The sequence below is a fragment of the Bactrocera latifrons genome, unplaced genomic scaffold (genome assembly GCF_001853355.1).
Source record: "Bactrocera latifrons isolate USDA-ARS-PBARC rearing strain unplaced genomic scaffold, ASM185335v1 scaffold_245, whole genome shotgun sequence".
Taxonomy (NCBI): Eukaryota; Metazoa; Arthropoda; class Insecta; order Diptera; family Tephritidae; genus Bactrocera; species Bactrocera latifrons.
In genome coordinates, this window is record NW_017536019.1 from 341,296 (window position 1) to 366,903 (window position 25,608).

A 25,608-nucleotide genomic window follows, 5' to 3' on the forward strand; every position below is an offset into this window, starting at 1 on the left:
ATAATAATACGGATGCTTTCCGCGGGAATGCTTGCGTTTAAATATAATATTGCGGACTCATTGGTAGTGCAGAAAAATCTGTATTCGTATTGAAAATCCGATTCAATTTTTCTTCAAAATCGTTTTTTGGCTCGTTCTCCTCTTCGCCATCGGGAAGAACATCGATCTTAGCGTCGACATTTTTCGGCTTGACTCGCAGGTAGAATGTTTTGGTGAGTGTTGACATGAAATTCGGCATTTCCTTTTTTTCATTAATCAATTCATTGTCGCTGTAGGATTGATACTCGTACGCCACTTTGCGATTAACGGCGGTGAGTAGTCGCATCAATTCGACTCCAACGGTTTGTGCTTCCTTGCTCTCGGCTGCCTCATTCAAAATACTGCAGAGGCTTTGTATGAACCAGGAGCCACTTACGCTATTCCGAAACGAGTAGTAATCTGCAGAAAAAATACAGACATTAAAGAGTAGGCACCAGTCCTTGAAGAGGTAGTTACTTATTACAGAGAGAGAGAGTAATAGAAATAAGTAGAGTATACGCGCGATAGGCTTATAAGGTCTTAACAATGGATTTTATATACGGTTTGGTGATTTACCTTCAAATGTGGAGTACATAACCAGAATATCAGCTGTTGTTGGTATGGCATACATCGTTCGGTCCACCGCTGCGGAGCTTGGGAATACTGTTGCCTGAAAATAGGCACGTGAAGCTATCAACACTGGCTGCTCTATGCGTGTCCCGCGACATGCCTTAAATAAAAACGGTTAAAATACGTCTCACATTAAAATGTATAAACTTTTAGTGTATACCCCACAGTTTATTACCTGGATAAAAAATAATTTCGGTTTACCCAGTAAAGTGGGGCATTTGTCACCGAGCAGGGGCTCCCACAACTCTTCAGTTGAATAAAAATCATCGGCGGCGCATATTCTGCCTTTATCACCATGTGACATCACGACCACAACGAAGCAATCATATTGACTGTGATCCTCAGCAGCCACTGCACAAGAGAAATGGAAAAAATGAAGAATATGCTCATCAATTTTAAGGCATCAGGCACTCACCTGAATTCAAAAGCGTTGATATTTTCTTCTTTTTCAAATCATTATAAACGCGCACTTGAAAACCATAATTTTCCAAAGAAGCCGTAATATCCTTGCAATCTTTCTCGGCACCGTTACGTGGCCTTTGACCCTTGATATTCTTGTGGTTGAGCACTATGGCAAGTCCGATGTRTGGATTATCTGTTCTGTAATCGACCTCTGTTGTTGGTCGTGAAATTATTTTATCGTTTTGTGAAGCTTTGGAGTTTTTTGGCTCGACTTCTAGTTTTTGGGAAGGTTTGCTTTTGTCCTTCTTCTTACTGCCGAAAAACGAGATGTCCCATTCGTCCATTTTGTGTGGTAGTCTGTTTGGTAGGATGGATCTGAAAGCAGATAGTCGTTCATACATGAAATTCAGCATAGATAAATCTTAAGAACTTATATAATACTTATAAGACTGACAGCTTTCTGTCAATGCTGACAGTCATAATGTCGATGTCGTAGATAATTTCGTCTATCGTGGAACCAGAACAACGTCAGCCTCGAAATCCCACGCACAAAAAAAAAAAAAAAAATCTTGCCAACAGGTGCTTCGAACTTAGTCGGCAGTTGAGAAGTAAAGTCCTTTCTCGGCGTACAAACACCCAACTCAATAAGTTTCTCGTTATTTCCGTCCTGCTATATGGTGCAGAGGCATGGACGATGACATCTGATGAGTCGACGTTACGAGTTTTCGAGAGAAAGGTTCTGCGGAAGATTTATGGTCCTTTGCGTATTGGCAACGGCGAATACCGTAGTCGATGGAACGATTCACTGTACGAGATATATGACGACATTGACATAGAACAGGGAATTAAGATACCTGGCWAGGTAATGTTGTCGGAATGAACTAAAACACTCCAGCCCTGACAGTATTGAACGCAATACAAGCCGGGGGAAGCATAGAAAGAGGAAGACCTTGATTCCATTGGAAAGACCAGTTGGAGAAGGGCCTGGCTATTGACACAAAAAGCGACAAGGATAATCGACCGGGACGCCGTTGTAAACTCGAGCATAACTGCGTAAGCATTGTCTGCGCCAATAAAGAAGAAGAGGAAGGGATTCCAAATTTTCATAACCGCTTATATTTGATCAAATCTCTAGTCTGATCCCCAATTCCTATCAAGTTAAAATCAAAAAAAAAAAAAATATATATATAGCGCATATTTTTGGCCAAACTAAAGTATCCTTACCCTTGACAAACTCTCATTTTCATTTACAAATCTTCCCGTTTTACTTTCATTCATATATGCACCATAACTGACTGACGGGCCTTAGAAGTGCATATTAACACTTTCACCATCAATGAGTTATTCGCGKTTATTATTATAAATCCCAACGCCAATTTCGCCACCATTATTAGCTGTCTAACGCCTGGTGACTAAAGTATATCCCGCCCCAAAGCGGAAGCACCCAGCGTATTCACACAGGGGTTGAAATGCCTTTAAAATTTTGAGCCATGCGGGTTGTTGYTGTTTGCGAATGTACTATAGTGCGGGCGGAAGTGGGTGGAAATGTTCGGAAATTGTAAAAATTCAACGTAGACATTTTGAGGAAATGCGCAGAAATTACACATTGCCAATAAAAATCTAATTAGCTGATAAAGCGGTAAATAACTGTGACTTCTGACAACCACAATTTGACAAGTAACTGTTTGTCACCACTTGATGAGTATGCAAAGAGTGAGTGCGTGTGTGTGAGAGCACGTGAGCGTAGAGAAGAGCGGTGTGCGCACGACGGAAACCGGAAATGATGACGGGAGGAAGACATGGCACTTCGGCGCGCAAATCATAAGGAAAGCGAACTTCTGYATTGTGCAATAACGCAAGAAGCCAGCAAGCGGTGGACGATTTTTTAGGGAAGTTTCAGGCGGCATAAGGCAGTGTGATATTCGCCAGAAAGTGAGAAAGCCTTGAAATTTTAAAATAATCAAGTCTATAACGCATATTTATACTGAGAAATTGGCGTAGACACTGCTTACGCGATTATAGCCGAGTTTAAAATAGCACGCCAGCCATTCTTCCTTTTCTCTGCTTGGCGGCAATTGGAGATTCAGAGTCTCCACTAGGCCTTTCCAATGGAGTGGAGGTAATTTTKTTTTCTCTGCTTCCCCCTGCGGATACTTCGCCGAATACTCTCAGAGTTGGAGTGTTTTCGTCCATTCGGCAAAGGACCAAAAATCTTCCGCACAACCTTTCTCTCGAAAATTTGCACCATATAGCAGGACGGGACSGGACAGGRCGGGRATAATGAGGGACTTAGGGTTTTACTTCTCAATTGCCTACTTAGTCCGAAGTAGCACCTGTTCGTGTTCGCAAGAGCWGTACGMTCTTATAAAAYATTGTAACTTCTCTATTCAGCTCGACAGCTGAATTCAGTCTTGTTAAAAGATATATAACCTTTTATAGAGCACTCTGTATAGAGAATCTCAGATTTTGCAATTGATGCTTCGAGAAATCGATAATATTTAATAATAATACGTAGATAGCCTTAAAAATTTTCATTACCCCTTCGGTTAGGGATAAATAAAGAAGGACCGCTTTTAAAGTGTTCGAAATCTCGTGGAAAGTAGCTTGGCTACACTAGTCATTTTTCACCTGTCATTGTACGTATGTCTTCTAAATGGTTGAATGAATATTAATATTTTCAATAATGTAATTTCATTTGCTTGAAAACAGTTATGTGTAAGATTCACAATTCATAAAATTTAAATTTCGCTCAAAGTTCACATAAGTGAGTGTGTACTGTACTTTCGCGAGCTAAGCAATTGAATCCAGCTAGAAGTAAGTTCGCACAACATGATGCCCACATTGACTGCACACAGCACTGTTTGTTGATTACGCTCTCTCGCGCTCGCAACCAACGAGCAGCCATCGGAAGTCGCACGAACGYCACCGCTACCGACTGTKTCGSACTCAACGGCCAGGCAAACGCAACATAAGCATTCAGTCGAAGAATTAAAGTGGTTTAAAACACGTCTGTGTCGACGGTTACGGACGCAACGCAGAAAAGTCCACAATATTCGAATGAAGTGCAGCAGACGCGCTAAGCTGTATGCAACAACAAAGTGTGAGCACGTTGTTAATAAATAAAATTGTTAGCAATAAAAATAGATAGCCAAATAAAATGAACCATAAAGAAAGYAAATCAATCTATACAAAATATTTGCACACAGATGCGGTGCTACAGTGAGTGTAAAAATTCCGGTGTGTCGAAGAAAGTCTAGTGAATTGTGAAGAAATATTGTAAGTGGAGTGTCAGCAGCAAATAAAGGAGCAAGTTTAAATTCTTAAAAGTTAAAGTGAGTGAAATTATACAAGGCAATAACGTGCCAACAACAACAATAACAACAACACTATCGCAAACGACAGAAGTTAGTGAAAACCAAAACATAAAGAACGGCGGATCCAAGGCGGGGTGGATTACAAATCAAATAAAATACACACAATCCGATTCGAGCGGAAGAGGCGGAAAATAAAAATAATAACAACCGCCGTGCGCGCAACTGAATTGTCAAGTAAGAACAACGGTAACTACACAATAATAACAACAAGTAGTAAAAGCAATTCGAGCAGATGGCTGGCAAAAAGAAGAAATCAATCGTGGGTGTAGGTGTGAGTGAGTGTGTGCGTGCCAGTGGTGTGGGAGGGTGTAGCGCGAATCGGGCGAATGTATGCTAAAGGGAATGAGCGAACAAGCTATTATAAACACAACAACGGAATAACGCGCGATAAATGAGAGTCCTGCTGGTGAGCGCTTGAGCTTGCAGGCGACAATGGCAGGCGGCCTCCGGTGTGTGCATGTGTGGGCGCCTGCTTGAGAGTGGGTGCGGGAGTGTGCTAGTGTGTCTRGGACATTTKTTGGATAAAGTGCAGTGGGTTTAAGTGCCAGCGTCAGAGCGTCACTGYGGCTGAAACGTGTGCCAATTAACGCCGAATCAAAATTTCAAAAATTTGCAAGTAAAATTCAGTAGCATGCTCTGCGACAAAGAAGCACGGTGATTTTATAATGAAATTAGATTTTATTTAGCAGGCATAGTATATCAACATTGCAGTGTGCTTGTTAATGAATATATGCATTTTGTAAATAATTTTGGCAGTGAACTGAGTCTTATGAAAAAAWATWAAAAATTKAATTGAATTGTTTTTCTAAAAAATCATTATAACTTAAGCACTTTTTTGAAACAAATTTGTGGTAATATTTGATTTCCCAATAAAATTAAGTCATGTGTTGTGCAATAGCTTGGCGCTGAATTGATAATTTAACACTGCTTGCTTATAGGTAAAGAGGACTGTCCATAAGCATTTTTTAATCAGTTTAGTTATATTTTTTTTTATTGTTCGAGAGTTCTCAGCAAGGCCTTAGAAGTTTTAGTTAAAACGTTTCATATAAAGTATTTCAATCAAAAACATGTTTTCAAGTCTGTAGGCTGATTTAATATGTGTCTATAAAATGGGTTTTATTTTTCAATACTAAAAATAGCGGCACTCACTTCTGCTCTTCATAGAATGCGAATGCCGTTGATATGATTGACATAGATCCCGATATGAAAGTAAGAAAGTTTTTCATATACACATGTGTATGTGATAAGTTATACACTAAAATTAATCAATATTGTAGAAAGTGATCAAATGACTCCATGCTTAGCACCCGCCAATACACTGTTAGGCAATTTTTCGTTCCAAAGCACGAAGCCCTTAGACTATTTACACCCTTAAGAGCAAAACTTTCCATATTTTTTTGTGCAAGTCTCTATAAATTTTAAAATATAATAGAAGCTTTAGTACATCCCCAAAGATAACGTTATTTTTACGGACGATATGTACGATACGTATCGGTTGCTAAAGATACCAACAAGCAGGACTTTCGGCACAGTACGCATTCATACTAAACCCTGAACACCGTCGTTATTGCTTGTATTCGGCAAACGGGACTGGCGTTAGGTATTATGTCGTGGGGTCAAGTTTAGCTATTTGGCTCTTCAGTTACGCATTTTCGCCCTAAGTGCTGTTAATCCTTCTGTTTTTGCTACGTTGCTACTCTTTCCTCCTTTTGCAGTTACAGCTGCCCACGCTCTCACTCTGTCCCAGACCATGTTAGATTGAAGCATGTAATAAACGTTATTCTACGGCGTCCTTCGATCGTTTGTCAGGAACCGGTGAAGGGTATTTTTTTTTTCTTGATTCTTTTATTTGTTTTTATTGGATTCACAAATACTTCCATTTTTGGATTGAAAATATTTGAAACAATCATAAAAGTGCAAGTCTTAGATCGACTCCAAAAGCTGGAAAATGACGAAATGAAAATGACGAATATGAATAGTATATTTAACAGTACAAAAAATAACTAAACCGTGGCCTCAGTTATGTGCTCGCACAATTGAAAGATACGGCATATCTAMATTTCCTTCTTTTTATACTCGCATTTGATAGTAGTCAAACAAGTCCGAGCTTGCGAAAGCATGAGCTTTTGAGTAATTTATGTGTCCTGCTGGGCTAAAAGGAATTAAATTACTTATTTGTAGTTATGGGCGTGTGGCCACACGCGCCTGAGCAACTATTGCAATTTTATTGCACTTGCTTTTATTATTCATGAAAAATTAATTTCTGAGCAAATACGCTTGCAAAAGCTTTTATGAGCATACAAACACCCACGCCAAYAYATACGCTTTTTTGCGTGTGCGCCAATTGGTTGTACAATTAATAGCCAAGAATTGATATGCTTAGACTCGAAGCCTTGGAGTCGTAAACTGGGCGCACGAAAATCATCCAAGTACGGCTCGGGCAATGCAATTCTCGACTAACGCCTGACTGCTGCTGACTGGCTGACGAACGGACTGTGTGAYGAAGTCACTCACTACTGCAGCTGCATGGTCGGTCGGTCGTCAAGCTTTGACTGGTGGCACACCACAGCACTTCATAGCAGCGTGCTACAACAATAAAAACGCCTAAAACCACTGCCCTACTTCCACCCCCAAACACGCACCAAGCAACACATGCAGGCTGAGCAACCCACATTTCACGCTTATCCTGCTTGCGAAGCACTTGGAGCGCGCACTGCCGTCGGCTAGAGCGTGGCGGACTACGTAGTACTTGAAGGCACTTTAACCACTATCAAAGTGGCAGTCGCTCGAGTATCGTCAAGTGGCCCGGAATGGAGTAAGGAAGGCATTGACGCTCTGGCGTCATTGTCGCCTGTGAAGCGGTGGCTGCTGCTGATGTCTGTCTGCCCAGTCGATGAGCRGGCAACCATTGACATACTTACCACAACACACTATCGACAATGGGTGGCAGGCAGCTGCAAATTCTGGCTGGCAATTTCTGCAGCTTGCAAATAAATACGAGTACAATAAAAACACAATCTCACCGGAAAGTGATTGCAGACTGCCAAGTGAATAGTTTAAACCATTGGACTCGGCAACTTGCCTTTTCGCTTCAAAACTATCCGGAATTATATTGTAGTGCCTCCATTCATCCACTCAGCGGCTTTAGGTCTGTGGGTGGGATGGGGAGTGAGTAAATATTTGAATTTGGATTGATTAGAGGTTGTAGCATTTAATGGGTTCCGGGCGTCCGCCACATAAYAAGTACATRACTGTAAAAATGTGTATTAGTGTTGYTGTTGCTAGTGTGGCTGCAATGTTTCTTTTCAACTTGACCACGTACTAGCAGTTGGCGCAGTACTCCGCAGCTTTCAGCTTGGATGGTTACTGATAAGGGGCAAAGGTATTCAAATGCAATTTCTATACTATTCGTAGACAGATATTTGCAGTTAGCTTTCGGTATGTTCGATGGTATCCGATTAAGGGAGAAAACTTCTGTCTCAGTAAGATTTTGGTTCAAATGGAAAAACTACTCGTAGACTTGATTATGTCGGGGTGTTAGTAGATTTAAGAGTCTGTATAGATTGGTATCTGTAATAACTTCAAAGTGCTAACAGAATATATGTTCATTTCGTACATGTTGTYTTGTCGAAATCGTTAAAAATCCAATGTGGAGGTAATCTCATCCCAGTGTATGAAGCACTTAAGTGGCGAAATAGCATTGGCTTTTTTCTCAAGAGACAGCACTACGAAAATAGTAAATTTCATTAAGAAGTTTAAGGCTATCCTCGAGGTATTGCTTAGGGATTGTACAATAAACTGGTAAACCGATGGCTCGAAAACGTCGGAGGAAATTGGTACAGGAGTCACATGACCACGCACCATACACACCATACATATGGGAAGTTTTCCGGTCATATTCCAAGCAGAGGTTTCTACTATAAGTCGATGCGTAGGGATAAACCTCCAATACAACTATCGCACAGTCATGTGGCATTTAAAGCAATTTCTGCGTATGAGATYAAATCGCTATTGKAGCAGGAGTGTATAGAACGGCTGAACAGTCTGCCAGATCGTAAGCGCGTGCACGTTATCTGGGTGCCMRGYCACAAAAGTATAGCCGASGATAAACTGGCCGATGAGCTCGCCCGCTCCGCAGCATCCCCCAACATGAACCTTTYATTTCGGTTGGAGCCATAAAGAAGCTGGTCGACAGGAATGAAGGAGTGGTGGCAATTGGCAACAACTCCAATTGTTTAATGGTTGGTTACAATTTAAGCAGGTTTACATATGTAWCCAACCTCCCAAGGGACGAACTCCGGCTACTTTTCGCTTTCTACACTGGCTATTGTAARCTCAAGAAGCACTTATATAACATGGACATAGCTTCCGGTGCAAATTGTCGGTTCTGCGGCATAGAGCCTGAAACTTCAGAACACCTACTAATTGACTGTTCAGCAGTCTGTAGACGCAGGGTGACCACCCTTGAATCTATGTTTCCTGATAGGGATCACATCGCCGCAATAGCACAAGGCAGTATATTGGAATTTATCAATATGCTGGGRCTAAGTGAGTCGTTGTGACGTAGGAGAGGGCGCAATTGACCTTAGGTCGCGATGCAATCCTCATTTATTTATCTATCTATCTTAGGACATCATTACTAACTCCTTAAAAATACCATGCAGAAATGAACTTGCTTCCTAATAATCAGATCTACGAAGAAATTCCTAAAGCGATTTTGATACGAAGAGAGAATATGAGAAAAAAAAAAGAAAAAAACTGGCGGCCTCCTCAATTCATTCCTAAAACTGAACTTTTAATATTTGCGAAATCTTATCTAGAAACCTCCAACTAGCTCCTAGATATTCCTYAAATAGTTTATGCTACTTGTCGTAAAACTCGTCTATAAAATCTTCGGTCTTTAATATAATTAATTGAAYAGCTGCGAAGAGAATCAGTGCTGTAAGGTCTCAAAGAAAAAYTCTACAACAAATATAAACACAACAATTCGAGGCAACTGATTGTGTGTAATTGAGCAAAAGACGCGTTGAAGCATTACATATTTGACTTTGCACCAAACTCAYGCCCGTTATGGCGTTATGATAGAAGTTACAGCAACACAACGCACAGCGACTAACAACTGGCCGCCGCAATGAATGAAATGAAACGCACAATGAAGTGGCATAAAGTACTCACCACTGAAGAACTGAAGTGGAGTGGAGTGCCATTGAATTGCGATGAGAGGAACGTTGAAGCAACTGGTGGAGCGGGGGCATGAGGCAAGGCGACAGCGCGGCAAAAATCCGTTGATGAAATAAATGTTGCTKKTGKCGCGGCAGCTAATGTACCATTCCCGATGTTGCCACCGATGCTGCCAGCCGCTGTCACTGCTGTAGATTATGACGGCTGCTGGGGTGGTTTGTGTGATAATGAACGAAGCAACGGCGACGATGACAATTTTATGAACTCAAATCAACCCTCTCATTTGCGCGTTTGAACGGCGCAGCAACAAMAATTGACTAGAATGGTCGGAAGTTTAACTGAAAGTCAAGTCGAGCGAAATCAAATGCAATAAATGCTACTCTATAAAATGCCAATGGGTTACGTACAGCAACGCCGCGCTGCGCTATCAACGCAATTAGGAGGCTAAATTGAGTAACCGGAGGCGCGACACGTTATTAAGCCTCACAACAGCGGATCTTACACACACACACACACACACAGATTTACAAACATCCATACATTTGTACAGCTATGTACATGTGCGTAATGGTGGAAACATGCTACGTGGCTGCTGTGGAGCCCCAGCGGCTATGGGCGGCAACAACTGAACTCGCGCGGCAGCAGCGCGTCATTAGAGCGCGAAAGTCGTCCAGCAGCGGTAAATGCGCCATGGTACATTTGTTCTCTGATTGTGTTGTTGCGTCTGATGAGGGGTTCTGGCAACGCCGCGCGACATGAGCATGAATTTCAGAATTTCYACGGGCAAAATTATCCCGCTATTTGTGCGCGTTGTCAATGAACCTGCTGCCGTGACTAAAGTATAATTGCTGCAATCGCTCGGCGTTGGGAATTTTAAAAGTGTAGATGTCAAAATAGATGAAAAAATAAATACTAAAATATACATAGTGAATCATGCCACCCTTTAGCCAACGTGTGTAGTTAAGCACCAGCGCACATACTGATGCACTTAAGCAACGCTGCCAGTGAAGCAATAGAGTACAGAAATCTGCTTTAATGATAACAACCGACACATCACATTTATTGATAACGGCAAAGCGAAGTGAGTAGCAGCAGCCGCTCACCACTGTGGATGCTGGGTGTCCGCTTGCACAGCAGCGGTTGTAGCAGCGTCAGCAACAACGTCCAATCAAGTGTGCACCCCATTCAACCATTCAACAATTCAGCAATTCATTCGTTCCTTCCTTCCTTTTACTTTTTCGTCGTGCTTCCTGCCTGGTTGCTGTGTGTAATTTTATAGTCATAACAATAAACCTTTTATTATAATAATAGAAAATACGGAAATAATTTGGAAGCTCTGTCTGCTGTGTGAGAGCGCTCAATGTTGCTTTAGAGTTGTCGCTACCGCTTTCGATATTTGCAACATGCGGACCGTTGTGARTGGCATGCAAATTTAGCTAACTGGCGGCAGTGCTTGCGGGCACTSTCTGTGATTTTTGTATGACTTGCTTTGTGTGGATATCTTTTCGTAATTTTTCATATGATATTCTCATTGAAGCATACCAGCAACCAGTTAAGCGAAAGCGAAATCCATAGTTAAAGTTTTGATACGTGGAGAGCGTTGAATTTGACTAAAAATTATAATACGGAGCRTAGTAAATGGCAGAATAGGAGCCACTTTCTGTTAAGCTTTGCTCAATATTCTTCTATTATCAATTTCTAAGATAATATTAATAATTATATAAGTTCCTTCACTGGTTAATGTTCTTGCTGCATGTAGTGTTTTGAATCGGTTATGAAGAGCTATGATCTTCACGCTGCTGGGATGACACTTTTATTAAAATAATCCAATAAACAGCTGATCTAATAGCACGTGTACTATTCGTTTTGCTTCCAATTATTTSTTTGTTTTTGACAAATGTTGTCTTTTCAAAAATATATTATTACAATTATGGATCAAAAGTACTAGTTTACGGCTTGAAAACTAGAAGAAAATTAAGTATACTATGAAAGCAAGATCGACATACGCCACCCCTTCGTCGATTTCAAAAGTCACTTTCACCAGTACCAAAAGGAGCTGCCTCTATGCCGCTATGTCTGCACTTGGTATCCCCCCTGATTGTGTAAGCTGACGATGAGCAACACCAAAAGTTTCGTCAGGATCGGGAAGAACCTCTCCGAGCCGTTCGATACCAAACGAGGTTGCAGACTTTGAAGTCGTCACCAGTCGATGAAACGATGAGCTGTACGATCTATACGACGGCATTCAATAGTAGAGCGAATCAAGAGAAAGCGGCTGTGCTGGCTAGGTTATGTGATCCGGTTGGAAGAGAACGCTCCTGCTTTGCATGTTTTCGACTCATTATATATTCATCATATTAAACATTTTTATATAAATGTTTTTTAAATATAAGTTAAGTTTTCTTTTATATATAGTGGAAGCAGAGCGACATCTCGKTGCTTCTCAGTTTCTCTTGAGTATTCCTTCTATTATGCAAATATAGTATATAATTAAAACAGTACGCCTCATCACAGTCTTGTAAACGTGTTTCGAAGCGAGCTCGTCAAATTGAAGAACGSCAAAAGATATTTTACCAAATGTTTCTGATCAACATCATAATAGTGTGTCAAAAAAGTTTYGCGGTATTTTTTTTWWTTWWTTWWTTTTTTTTATTTTATAACTTTTTGATGACTCATGCCCAGCTCTTGTCCGATGCTACGGTTGCTACTATGCCGGTCTCTTTCGACCAATTCAGCGATTTTATCGCAGTTTTSGACGACAGGCCTTCTGGAGCGTGGCGCAACTTCGACCACCTCTACACCAGAACGAAAACKTTGAAACCATCGTTGTGCGGTGGAAATGAAAACTGTATCGGGTCCATAAACTGCATAAATTTTATTGGCGGCTTGTGATGCACTTTTGCCTTTATCGTAGAAGTACTGTAAAATATGCCGTATTTTCTCTTTATTTTGCTCCATGTTTGCGACACTATAACTCACGAACGACTTAAAAGAAACGACAATAAATCAAACAAGTGTTAGCGCGTAAAATGAGCATTCCAAAAAGGTATAGCATGACMCGATGCGACGAATAAAACTAGAACTACGCGCTCTCAGCGCCAACTAGCGAAAATACCGCAAGACTTTTTTTGACAACCTAATATATTATTGTGTAACTACAAATTGTGTTCCAAAGTAAATGGGACTTTAAAAAAGAAAAGAGAAGAAATGTTTTTTCGGCAGAATCAATTAATTTCATTCAAAATAGTCTCCATCTGCTTCAATACAGCTTTTTGCACGATCCAAAAGCATGCCGAACGAGTCTTTTACCTCGTTGGCCGGTATGGCTACCAGTATGCCCGTGCAAGACTTATGAATGGCCTCTGTGTCTGCATAACGCATTCCTTTCATGGACAAATGCATTTTGCCGAAAAAGAAGAAGTCGCACGGTGGCATATCAGGTGAATACGGGGTGAAATGTGTTTAATTTGTGCGGAACAAACCGTGCACACACCTTTCGTAAGCCCAAATGTTCGATCAAAATGAGATAAAATGATGTTTTGGAGATATTCAATGAATTTTGATGATGATTTCGGCTGATTTTTGATGAATTCACGCACAGTTTCGATTTAATTTCCGGTGATCACGGATTTTGATTGGTCCACATGTTGATCGTCATTTATGTCCTCACGACCACTTTGAAAACGTTGAAACCACTCGTGCACTGTGCTACGGGATAGGCAATCATCGCCATAAACTTGTTTAATCAATTGAAATGTTTCGGCAAAAGTTTTACTAACTTTAAAACAAAAYTTAGTGTTGGCTCTTTACTTGAAGCACATTTTTGCACCGATAACACAAAATTCCTGACACTTGAAACGCAATAACTTTGACTTACAATCTATGAAATGTCATGCAATTCTCACTGGACAGTCGATAAAGATAGCAGTTTCTAACGCACCAGTCGACATATAGGTGGCGTCACCAAGTGGYGCTATTTTCAAAAAGTYCTGTTTACTTTGGAACGCTCCTTGTATGTATTAAGGAGGTATTCTAGTTTAGAGGACTGAATTTCGAGCATTTTTTAGCATTTTGATAAACAAAGCAAATATAAAATGCTTTCACTATATATTTGAAGAGTAGACAAAAAAAATAAATAGAGTTATGCGCTCTTGAAGAAGAGGGAGAAGGAAGCGCCATGTTCTTTTAGGTCCTAAAACGGTCCTACCTCAGGGAATACCGCTTCTGCGCTTTCGTAATGTTGCTTAATTGATCTGTGGTCCGTAAAGCTGATTACTRCAACAWGGAATTGTGGAATAAATTTCGAAAACGAAGGTTTTGCAATCACTTATATTTGCACGATTAGATTTCAATGGGAATTACTATTAAAAATCTGGGAGCAAGCACAATGAGAAGCAGAAACCTGGACWTTGTTTGCGTTTTTGTTTTGAGCTCAAAAAGTATTATTTTCCACATTAAATTTTCTCGAATCCTTACTCCCCACGCGATATTGCAATTACATACATACATACAAATGTACTTATGTAGAGTATTMTGGGGAAAAATACTAAGAAATGTCTCGTGAAAAGGGAGAAATTTATTCTAAATTATGCAGTAATGGCCGACATTCTATGAAATCAGCAGACTGTTGGCGTATACAGCGAATGCGCCGCTGACAAAGCTGCCGGGCAGAGTGCGCACGGATTCATTCACTCATTAAATGCGCCGTTTTGTGAACGGCAATGCGGCAAAGCTAATGCTGCTGTGCAGGCAGGCGGGCATGTGTGCGTGGCACTCGGAAAGAGCGTAGGGCAAATGAGCGGTGATGCCTCGCTGTCAACGCTTGAACGGAAGGTGAAAATTAAGAAATTACTGCCGCATAATGGAACGACTGAGTATAAATACATTTGTGCGCGCGTGTGCGTGTGTGTGTGCTGGCGAGTGTATTTCATAAATAACGGTCRTGGAATACTCGTATGACGACTGATGGGGCAGCATATCTGCTATGTGGCAGCTGCTGTGTCGTAAATTGGTTGCGAAAGAGCTTTTCAAACCTGTGCGCCACGGCAGTGTGGCAAGTGGGCACAAGCTGATGTACATATACACTTGCATACATATGTATGTATGCATGCATGCATGCATGCATGTGTGTATCAGAAATATGTCGGCATGCCGCACTTGGCGCATTTTTATGTTTTTGCGCTGTCACATTGCTGCTGCCGCTGGTTGCTCCAACTTGCAACTCAATTACGCGTATTTTTGCTGACTTGTCATACATGCCGTTTTACCAACGTTTACGTGTCATATGAATTTTTTCGGGCCCTTAAGCCTCCAATTGCACACACACATACACAGATGCATTCGTGTAGTTGAAGCGACATAAACCAAAAATGTTTGCCACAATGCAACGTTGTAAGTGAGTTTAGTCTTTATTTTTATTAGTTTTTTGATAATCCAAGGTTGATCCGGTTCCCAAAAAGTACAAAAAGTAAAAAGGTGCTGAGAAACACAAACGCGGTCGACATGAGTGACTAAGTGCCGCTGCAAGTGCCACCGTCGTAAGCATAATTAATTTAGCGCGTAAAAGGCCTGCGCAAAAATGTAAAAGTTACAACAACACTAACAATATAAGCATATCAAAAGCGAAGTGTCGCTCAGAAGTGCAGCAACCGCATTCGTTTGGTAAGCCCACAAATGCAACAAATCACTTAACTGCCGACTTAACGCCGTTGCCTAAGTCGCATGATGCGGCAGTTGGGCGAGAGGAGCCACTGCTTTGCTTTGTCAAAAGTCAAGCTAAGCGAACCCAAGCGGACAATTTTCGAATTTAGCGAGAATGTGTTTAAGAACAATTTTCTTTCTTCACATTCATTTTAGAAATATTCTTAATATAATTGGATTTTGGAAAGAGAGTTGGAAGGAAATTGGTTTTAGTCTCTGAATCGCTTCTAAAAAGAGCTATGTGGACTTGAAAGTGAAAAACAATCTCTAAAACTTATTACTTTGCACTGTATCGAGGCTTACGATTTAATAGATCTTCCAAATCAGTTGAGCTATGCTCAATTGAGTTCTCCTAAACGCTTCTAATATTATAATAGAAACCGCGCGATCCGATAAAACACAGTGTTTCTAGAGTCTGCTTGCTTATCAACCTGCTCACGATTTCCCGACGGGCTCATAGCGTTCGCCTCACGATGCAATTACGTGTAACACACGCATTTAGAAAGGCTTAAATCTCTGCATCGGTGGCTTAAAATTAAGCTGACAACAAAAGATTGCTGCTGCACCGTGTGCCGACAGTAGCAAAAAGCACACAAACCGGCACAACAACACCAATGCGAAAAAAAGCTTACAATAAACGCAGTGTGTCGGGCGGGTCGTATTACACATTTGAAAAATTGCATGCCACCGGAGAGCAGTGCAAATTACTTAAATGCCCATTTGTGCGCACAAAAGCCCCAGAAGAATGTGGAGGTGCGATGTCTCATGAAATGTGTACGAGTATGCATATTCATACGCATGACCACGGTCTACACGTGTACCCTTATACATCTAGATACGTATATATTTATATGATGAAGGTAGTCCGCATTAGGGTGAGCGAAGTGAAAAAAAAAAAATTGGATATAAGTTCAAAGTTGAAGAGAATAATGAGAAATTGTTAATCTACATAGGCTTATTGTACACATTTTTACATTTGTTGTAAGGCTTTGTGAGAGTTATTCCCTGTAGGCGCCAATTTTTTATTTCTTTCTTATATTTTTCGTGACTCAGTTTGTCTCTGCTACAAAAAACTCTGAGTTTACATGCAGAACGTTTCATTCACTTTTCCTGGAACACGCCAAACTCTTAATTTTTGGTCTGAACCGACGGTGCAAAAATGACTGTATTTAATTCCGATGCTGTTTTTGTTGTTTTTTAATAATTTATTTTTGTTTTATTATTTTTATTCGTCTGCCGAGGCTGAAATTATTAAATCTTGGGGGCACACCACTGGCTTAGAAGAAGGTGAAAGAGGTCTTTCCCCAATTATGTCGACGACATTGAACAATACGCCGACCGGACTTGGGACGCAACTAACTTCCGACAAGCACAGCGGAGCTATCAAAACCTTCACCGATTCACTTCCAGTGAATGGTGGTTTTGTAGTCAAACCACCAGCCATTGCTGATGAAGAGCTCGAGTTGCCGCGAGAAACGAGAGTGATCCTTATACCGCTTTGTTCTGTGTACTGCATCAGGTTAAGCTCCTACTTATCCAGCATAGACCACAACATATCCAACATACATATGTCTTGCGTGCAATGAGTCCCCGCATGACACTGGCATACCTCATTGCATGCCACTCCAACCTCACTCATCTGACACGCTTTTCCCACTGGTTCGACCCTGTCAGCACGTGTCTTGGGCCTCCCGTTACCATCCTAACGGGGATTAGATAACCGTTAGAACAACAACAACAATAATATCTGTCTCTTATACACATCTAGATGTGTATAAGAGACAGCTATAATACACATGATATAAACGTTTCCTTGGATTCGTGGATTCTTATTAAAAATATGTGGTGTTCTGGTTTAATATTATTAATAATATCCGATATTGCTCAGCGACTTATTATTGCAATTCGACAAGAGTTGGCTTTTAAGYCAAGAAATGCAAATATTATTAACTGGAAATAGCATGTATAATTTTGAACTACCCTAATGCGTATATTCGAGTAAAGGAAAACACATGAAAAATATACCTGGTCATCGTCTGCGCCCACTGCACATTCCTACCACCACCTTTGCGCCCAACTTTTTCGGCAGCTAATGTGACCTGCTGCCACCGTATGGTTAGACTGGTGGTGGCGGTGGCTGCGCCGATGCCATTTGGTAGCATTTCTTAGTGCTGYATGTGTGTGCGCCTTCAGCATGCGACCRAACGGTTCACCGAATTGCTTGCCGCACAGTGGAAACATAAATGCTTAAGCTCACTTGCTGTGCGCCCCTCGTGCTATCTGCATAAGTCATCGCCGGGCGCAATAAGCGTCTGTCGCTGCCACCATCCGCTGTCGTCTCCTTGCCAACGTCATCGGCTTGTGTTTGCTGACCGGCTCGTCTGTTTGCCGTGCGATGTTCTTTCTTCGCTAAACAAACAGCGCCAAAGCGTTCTCTGCGGCTTTCAGCCTCTGCACCGAGACAGCTCRGCACACAGATATACAGACGCCTCGTGTGTGTTTTCTTTATTTTTCAAAGTAATTTTCTGTATGCAGCACAGTCCGCAGGCCGCGTCCGCCATACACTCGGCAGATTGACCGGGTGATAGTTAGGTGGGTAAGATGCCGTTGCGCGAGACCTTTGCCATGCTGCCGCTGTCGCTCTGTTTACATTCTGTCTTTTGTTATGGACAGTAATTGCTGCCGCTGTATTGTGTGTCGTGGTCGCTGGGTTTTCACACCATTTGCGGTTGCACGAACGCACACATGCGGCCCACACATATTCATGCGAACTCATTTACATGTGTTTCGAGTTGTTGTTTGCCTGTTCTCTGGTCACACCAGCATGCGTAACAGCGCACCTTTGCACCCAGATGAGATCAGTGCACACACACACGCATATTTGTATGTATATATATAGAGATATGCATGTGTGGCTGTGCAGTGACTGGCTTTCAACGTCGGCTGGGTGAGTTTAGCTGCCACTTTGCTGTGATATATGGCTTGTGTAGCATCCACTTTGAGCGAACAGGTACACATGTACTCTCACATTGCATCATAACTTCAGGCTTTAACTGCGTCTGTGCTATTTAACGTCATACAAGTGTGTTTGCGTAGAAAACCTGCTTGGACAAACCAGGATTCTGCCGGCTGCTGCACGTTTATTACTTAGAACCCAATTGCAATCCTTTCGTAGAACGCGATTGCCTTACCTGACTGCAATTGATTGTTCTGACATGTGTAATCTAGTGTGGACATGTGTGAATTGAGAATTACCAAATTGCTAACTGGACRAGAGTTCTTCTCGAAAATTATGCACTATATTTGTGGATTGAAGCACATCGCTTAATTTTGAGTAATTATTGCAAGAGTGATCTTTGCTTCCCACGGAGCTAAATATAAAAAAAGTGCGTGAAAGAGGAATGAGTGTTATGAGATAGAAATATCTTGGAGAGAAACGRAAACATTGGATCTCTAAACGGAAAACCCTACACGTAGACACCGCTAAGACTGTTCTTTTTGTAGTTTGAGAACATTTCGAGATACTAAGTGCAGGCAGGTTTTCTCCAACTGATATCTCCAACGGCGTAGAGGTCCTCGCCTTCGTCTGCTTCCCTAAGCGGGTACTGCAGGGCATACTTCCAGAGCTGTAGTGATTTCGTCCATATGGACACAAAGACCTAGCCCGCGCATCCGCTGTCTCTTGATWCGCTGAACTATGTCAATGTCGCCGTATATCTCGTTCAGCTCATCGCTCCATCGAATGCGGTATTCGCCGTGGTCAATGCGCAAAGGTCCATACATCTTCTGCAGAACCTTTCTCTCGACAACTCGTAACGTCGACTCATGTTGTTGTCATCGTCTATGGCTCTGCCCCCTTTTGGCATAAAGAGAATAATGAGTAACTTAMAGAATTTTTGTTTTCAGAGGTTTCTTGGTCAAGTTTAAACATGYCTTACATCTGTACATTGRGAAAAATATCTACAGCCAGTTATAAWCCCCATGTGTTCCGTAAATTTAAGTGCTGACCTTGAAAACGAATGACTAACGAACTTTATACAGTTTATCATCGGTCTATACGAAAGTCTTGCAGTGATGAGGAAGACTTTGACATATCKCAAGACATTTATTATGCACCTGCACGTATTTCGGAAGACAGCCGCGCAGAGTTATCCCCTACAAATGCGCACATACACGCACACACTCATATGTGAGTCGTGAGCCTTAGCAAGTAAACTTGGAGCAGTTTCAGTTACTATCTCATGTAAAAGATGCTAGCAGACTTTGTTATTGCTAAACAGCTGCAGGAGGTATGAACTTGTTTACTCGCACACATACGCATACATACAGAGGTACGCACGATGCGGCGACGCGCTGTTATCCTTAGTTGTACAGCATTTACTTCTATTTGTTTAGTAAACTAAAAGCATCACCGCAAGTCGCTGTCGTGTTTATCCATTCGTGCGTCTCTCCTTGCCCGCKCTGCTGGTGCAACAATTCGTGTGTATATATGTATGTATGTACATAGGTATGTAAGTACATATATATATATATACATACATACATGTATATGTGTACATAGTTATAAGTTTACCAAATCACAGGTGTATACTATATATATATGAGTTTGGAGCGGGACTAATTTTCTGACTCTCATACATATATGTATGTAAGTATGCCTAAGTGAAATTGCTGCAACATAGTATTCTAACGACGTCAAGTGCCATTTTTGAGAGGTCGTCTAACTAAACCTTCCGGTTTCAATCGGTTTTTGTGCATTGAATATACTTGTTGATCATAAAATACCGGTTTTTAAAAGCAAAAAGATTGTTCGCTTGAAGATTTTAAGTACTATCTACTAAGACTGCAGAAACTGGTGAAGCTTCTTTTTTAAGCTCCAAACTTTTTTTCAGATGTTGGAGTTCTAAATTCTGTAGGCTCTTCTTATCATGATAATAGTTTCTAGTTCATTTACAATACGTTCAGRGCTGGTCAAAAAGTGTCTAAYCTCTTCATCAATAGCATCGWATATCTTTGTGATAAGACTGTTRTGTATCCCATTCCACAACGGCATTGCAGGAAACTGTAAAGCTGATGAGTTAGCAAGTAAAGGCCACCTAGAATTGCTATTTGTAGAATGTTAGCGGGTCGGTGCTCCCGAATCCTCTTCTGTTGTACTACCAGCATACAAGCCAAGGTAGATCGCAGGAGATCTATACATCACTGTGTTATCAGAAAGGCCAGCCTCCCCCTAGAGGGGTTTTAACGAGTCAGTACTTTATTGRAGCGGGAAGGCTGGGAATYCTACCAGACGACATCTGCAGAAGCTGTGAAAAAGATGAGGTGGAAACAGCTTAACACTTCTYTCTTGACTGTCCCGRGCTTCAGTGGWCAAGACTTAAACACTTGGSMCTGYATACCTKCAGMCACCCTACCRAAGTGGCGGGCGTGGGAATTAAATGCCKGTGCAATATAAAATTGTCTACTAATTGTTTTGCTAATTTATAAGTTCGAACACAGGAGTTCTTCTTTTCCATGGYYTCAGCCATCTCTATATCAGCCATCTAAATTAACSTAACTTCATATTACCCTAGAATGTTACAAAAGCTGCAATCTAAATGCATGCGGAAAGGAAAACTTTAACGCCTAAAGATTCACTTACAATCTTAAGAGGRATACGTAAGGGTTTTAACTCATTACTGAAACAACGAGAACCCGTCTTTAAAGCCAATCCAATCAAAACTGCCGTATTTCAGACCGAGAATCTGAGTTAGAACTATCAGAGCTTATAATAATACTTGAAACTAAATAAATTAGTGAGTCAGAAAGATAAAATTACAGAACTTAAGGAAATAAATACGAGTGATATAGCAAAATCGATCGCACATTTACCGGTGATGTCCAACTCTGCTGACTGTATTTCGCAAATTGGTCGAATTGACAGTTCTCCAAAATTTTCGGTATTCGAAAAAAAAATCACAAGGCCAAGAGCTTGAAAAGACTTCAAACTGACTGCGCCGCTGCTCTGACGGTGTGGTTGTCTGCTCGTTCGATTCGCCGTTGTTTACTCAGTTGAGCTTGTTTGTTTATTTGCTGTGGTGTGCAGTTAATTGTGATTCCGCTTTACTTTATTAAGCACCTTTTTGTTTCGCTACAACACATACACACGCACGGATGTGTGGCTCGTATGCGTTGGTTGCACGTTCAAACAAGTTGAGGCAGAATGCCGTAACCAAAACAAAGAAGGCAGTAAAACTCCATACCGCGCACGCACRAACATAAACAAGTCGCAAGGAAATGTGGCAAGAAAAATCACACTTAAGGCAAACAGAGCCGGTGTCCTATAAAGGGTGGTCCCGATTAAGGTTTCAGCAGTTGGGAGGAGCCACTGCACAAGTTTGAAGCGGAAACTGTAGAGCTTTTCATACACTTATTCCTCAAAACTCATAGACATCTTAACCATATAATTTTCGGATTTTAATTTTCTATTTTCATTTAATTTCTCGTTACTTTGCTGATASAAGGCGAAGGGGCTTTTTGTTGTTAAATTTAGAAATTTGCATTTGGTTCACCCTGTAATGTATATGAGCACCGTTACAGTGCATTTGCAGTCAAAACGGCGTGTGGCAGCAACGCTCGCTCGTAAAAATTCCTTGCAACACCACAGCCAGTTGTTAAAATTTCGCAGAAAATAAAGGAAATGGAATTCAAAAAGAAAATCAAAAGCAGGTAAAACAAAAATTAAGGCAACACAGTTAGAGTTATGCGCGTGCATATGTATGTGTGTGTGCGTGCACATTGCAGCCACCRAAATTCCGGAAGCATTTGGTGCACACAATTGCGCGGACGCCGCTCTTTAGAAGACTCGTGGCAGCAAGTGCTGCTTGATTTCCAAATCACACACACACACATATACAAAGTACGAGTACAGTGCAGCGCAAGTGTAAAATTGAAATTCCAGAAATGAAGCGCCAATATATACGTGTGTACGTGTGTGTCTATATGCACCCTGTAGGAAATCGCGCAAGTGAAATGAAATGCAGCACACGCAATGAAGYCTCTATAAGAGAGAGTGGGACTTGCTACTTACCGCTATAATTAGAAGCTTTTATTGGTCAGTAAGCTGGAAATCGGCACCAGCCGATGTTATGTACATTTTCTTTAATGTGTTCGGTCACTCCGATTTGTTGCGGGTCTTGTAACACGGGCGCACTACAATAACGTTTGTACCGAAATTGGAAACCACTTGCAACGCCAAAGGCTTTTAATCACTCCAGTCAAGTGTCTCGATGAAATGTGTATGCACGTCGACTCTTACACATGTGTGGTGTGTGTTTGCAATGGTAAATAACTGTAAGCTTAAGTGTGTGTACACTTCTTSAAATGCCATTTCGCAATCATTTGGTTTACGTTATTTGTAAAATGAAGGGTTTCATGGAKCCTCATCATGGCCTTTCAATTAGTTCAATAAAATTGCTGAATGACGTTATAAGRGAGAAGGGTCTTGTGTGGCGCTTTTTCTGTTTTGTATAACCACAAACATATATTTGTCGTTGAAATTATTTTTTTGGTTATTTTAATAAAAAAGTGTATGAAATTTAGCCATTGAATGCAACGCCAGGCCGATCAATTTATCTTGAAGCAYGTTCGTMCTCAGCGARSTTTTTMTGCGACGAAGTGTGGAAAAAGAGCAATCACAGCTCGCATTCATCACTGGAAGTGTGTCGAATAAGCGAAGAAACCTACGAATTATGGGATTAAGGTCCGCATCACAGTGGTTCAACGTTTCCAATGAATTAGTCGGTTACTGGTTGTTGCTTCTGCTTCCAATGGCACTGTCAGTGATCTAGTTCACCTTTGAGCTTCAAAAGTTGCACTCCGCTGTCATTGTCCAAAAGTCCTTTGAATCTATATATCAAGCAATCAATACGATTTTCCATTTCTCCGTTCCATTTTTCTTCCGTCATTTTTGTCGCGTCGGAATACAGGGATAGATAGATAGATAGATAGAATAATCCTTAACTTTTCTATTTCGACTTCGGCACCTTACAAGCAGCGTATCTATCATATTTGATGCCTTTGCCAGATCGATCTTTTCTTTCTAAAGAATCACAGCGAGCGAATGAGTTAGCGATAAAATATTATCTATCCCGCTCTGCATCCACCACTGACTATATACAGTCCTTTGTAAAGGCTTCTATAATCAGAACATAGAAAGTCCACTTTGCCATGAGCATTTGAGATCAATACTAGGAGATCTCGGTATTGGTATGATCAATAAAGAAGTCTTGAGATGTTTCTACCTCGGCCACTTCCAAGCAATTGCTTCAAACAAAACTTGATAGGATTCAACCTTATCGCGTAGRTACCGATAGCTCATTTAAAATAATGGTTAGCTTACTGGGGCCGAAGAGCCTACTACGCCTCTTGCAAACTACTTTGTATCAAAAGGATCTTGCGACAGCACATTTTCTAAAAACTTAATCACGCATGTGGAGCGGGAATTTCAGACCCGTTCCCATTCCATCAACTAGCTGTCTTTTCTTCTCAGTTCGTCAGCTTTGCAATGACCCTAGAACTCGTACTAGTACTATCTCGTAGTGACACAATGCCGCTGAGAGCGTGGTTTCGAGGCTAGGCATGCCTTCACTAGCCATGAAGGAATTCTTAATTACCTTTCTAGTAAAATCAACTTTATATCTGAATTTCYGAACGCTCTTATTGRAAAACCCTTTATTTATAGTTTATAAGTCGCACGAAATACACGTGTAAGTTTAATTAAATATGAGATCTGTTGTCAGTATTTGAGAATAATTAAATTGCAATGTTTGCTCACCTTTGCCAACGATGGCTCATTTAGTTGGCAAGAAGTCGATACTTCTAAATACATATATATATTCACATAAATTTTACGTAAGTATATTTGTTTACACTCACTCATTGGAAGTGCTCAATAAATAAAGCGGTCGGAGAGCATTTTGTTGTGCTCTGTGATCGGCTATTCGCTCGCAGCCAAACAAATACTTCAATTTTAAAATGAATAATTAAAAGTGCATACATAAATATGCATATATTAAATGCACTTATAATCTTCAAACGGGTGGCGCTCGGTTCATGCGAAATACTGGTGAGTCGTGTAATCGATTTCTGAGAAAACCTAGCTAGGTAGATAACAAATATGATAAATTCGAAAAGGGTAACAGCTAATTTCGCTGAACTTAATAATTAAGGGCTASAAGAACTGAAATAAAGAAACATTTTGATTTCTTTTTATATTTTCTGCAAATTGCACAATGTAATCTGCAGGAAAAATACCCGCGCGCAATGATYCACCCTTTATAAATACATATTTCACTAGTGTATGTGTTGCGTGCGAGATCCAACAAATATTTGACAATCGCGTGAACTAATATAAGTGCTCATATATGCATACAACAGTGTAAATAAACTGCGCCAAGATCACTGCGATCACCAAAATCTTACCTTAAACTTGAAACTTTGTATTGGTTTGCTGCTTATTCAGTAGTAAACTGACTCTTCTCGGCGTCGGCAAAACGCACGTTTTTTTCAGTTTGTTTAGCTTTTTARCAGCTGCTCTTTTCTTCTTATTTTAATTGAATTATCTCTGAATTATCTCACGGAGCGCTCACACGCACGCTGCTTCACCGGTTTCAAAGCGATGCTAACCGACCGAAAGCGAATTTTAGACTGAGCAAATCGCTCAATGTGTAGCTGAGAGTAGTAGAAATGCACAATTGACAATAAAAGATTAAAAATATATGAGTAAGCACTCGCAAACGCAAATACTCAAGAACGTATTATTAAGTGTTAGTGAAATTATTTTGCTTCTTTTATTTATTCCGGGGAAAAACAARTACTAAATGTGTAATTTTTAGCTACAGTGGCTCACAGTATAAAACCCGAAATGTTTCAGTTAAATTATAAGTTTTTGTATGGACAACATTTTTATTTTACAAATTATCTTCACAAAATTTGGTTGGGAGTTTTAATCAAGGCACCGCTACAATCTCCGATATTCTTCCGATCAGACCATTAGAGTACGTAACTGCCATATAGTTCGCTTTTATACTCATGCAACCTGTTTTGCTACCAAGTATAATAGTTTTGTTTACCTAACGGCTGTACCTTACCTAAAACTAATCGAGATAGCTATGGAGTTATGTATATATAAACGATCAGGCCGAGGAGAAAACTTGAACAATTTTTTTGGAAAAGTGGTCGTGACCCTGTAACAAGTTTAATGTGCATAGCTCCTAAAACACTTAAGCTACAACAACYAAGTTTGCTGAATACAAACCTTATA

General features: G+C 40.8%; 2 protein-coding genes across 2 annotated transcripts in view; one reads left to right on the forward strand and one right to left on the reverse strand.

The window, feature by feature from the left end:
* Positions 1 to 24,976, reverse strand: LOC108969251 (caspase-3-like). Its single transcript, XM_018933853.1, has 5 exons — positions 24,768 to 24,976; positions 1,064 to 1,425; positions 824 to 999; positions 595 to 748; positions 1 to 438 (listed from the first exon to the last, which is right to left on the reverse strand). Exons 2-5 carry the CDS (start codon positions 1,392 to 1,394, stop codon positions 38 to 40), a joined length of 1,062 nt encoding a protein of 353 aa, XP_018789398.1. The 5' UTR covers positions 1,395 to 1,425; positions 24,768 to 24,976; the 3' UTR covers positions 1 to 37.
* LOC108969227 (centrosomal and chromosomal factor-like) overlaps positions 4,044 to 25,608 on the forward strand; it is a gene marked incomplete at its 3' end in the record, with an annotated part of 26,806 nt that continues 5,241 nt past the window's right edge. Inside the window, exon 1 of the mRNA XM_018933817.1 lies at positions 4,044 to 4,598. The remainder of the gene's footprint in view (positions 4,599 to 25,608) is intronic.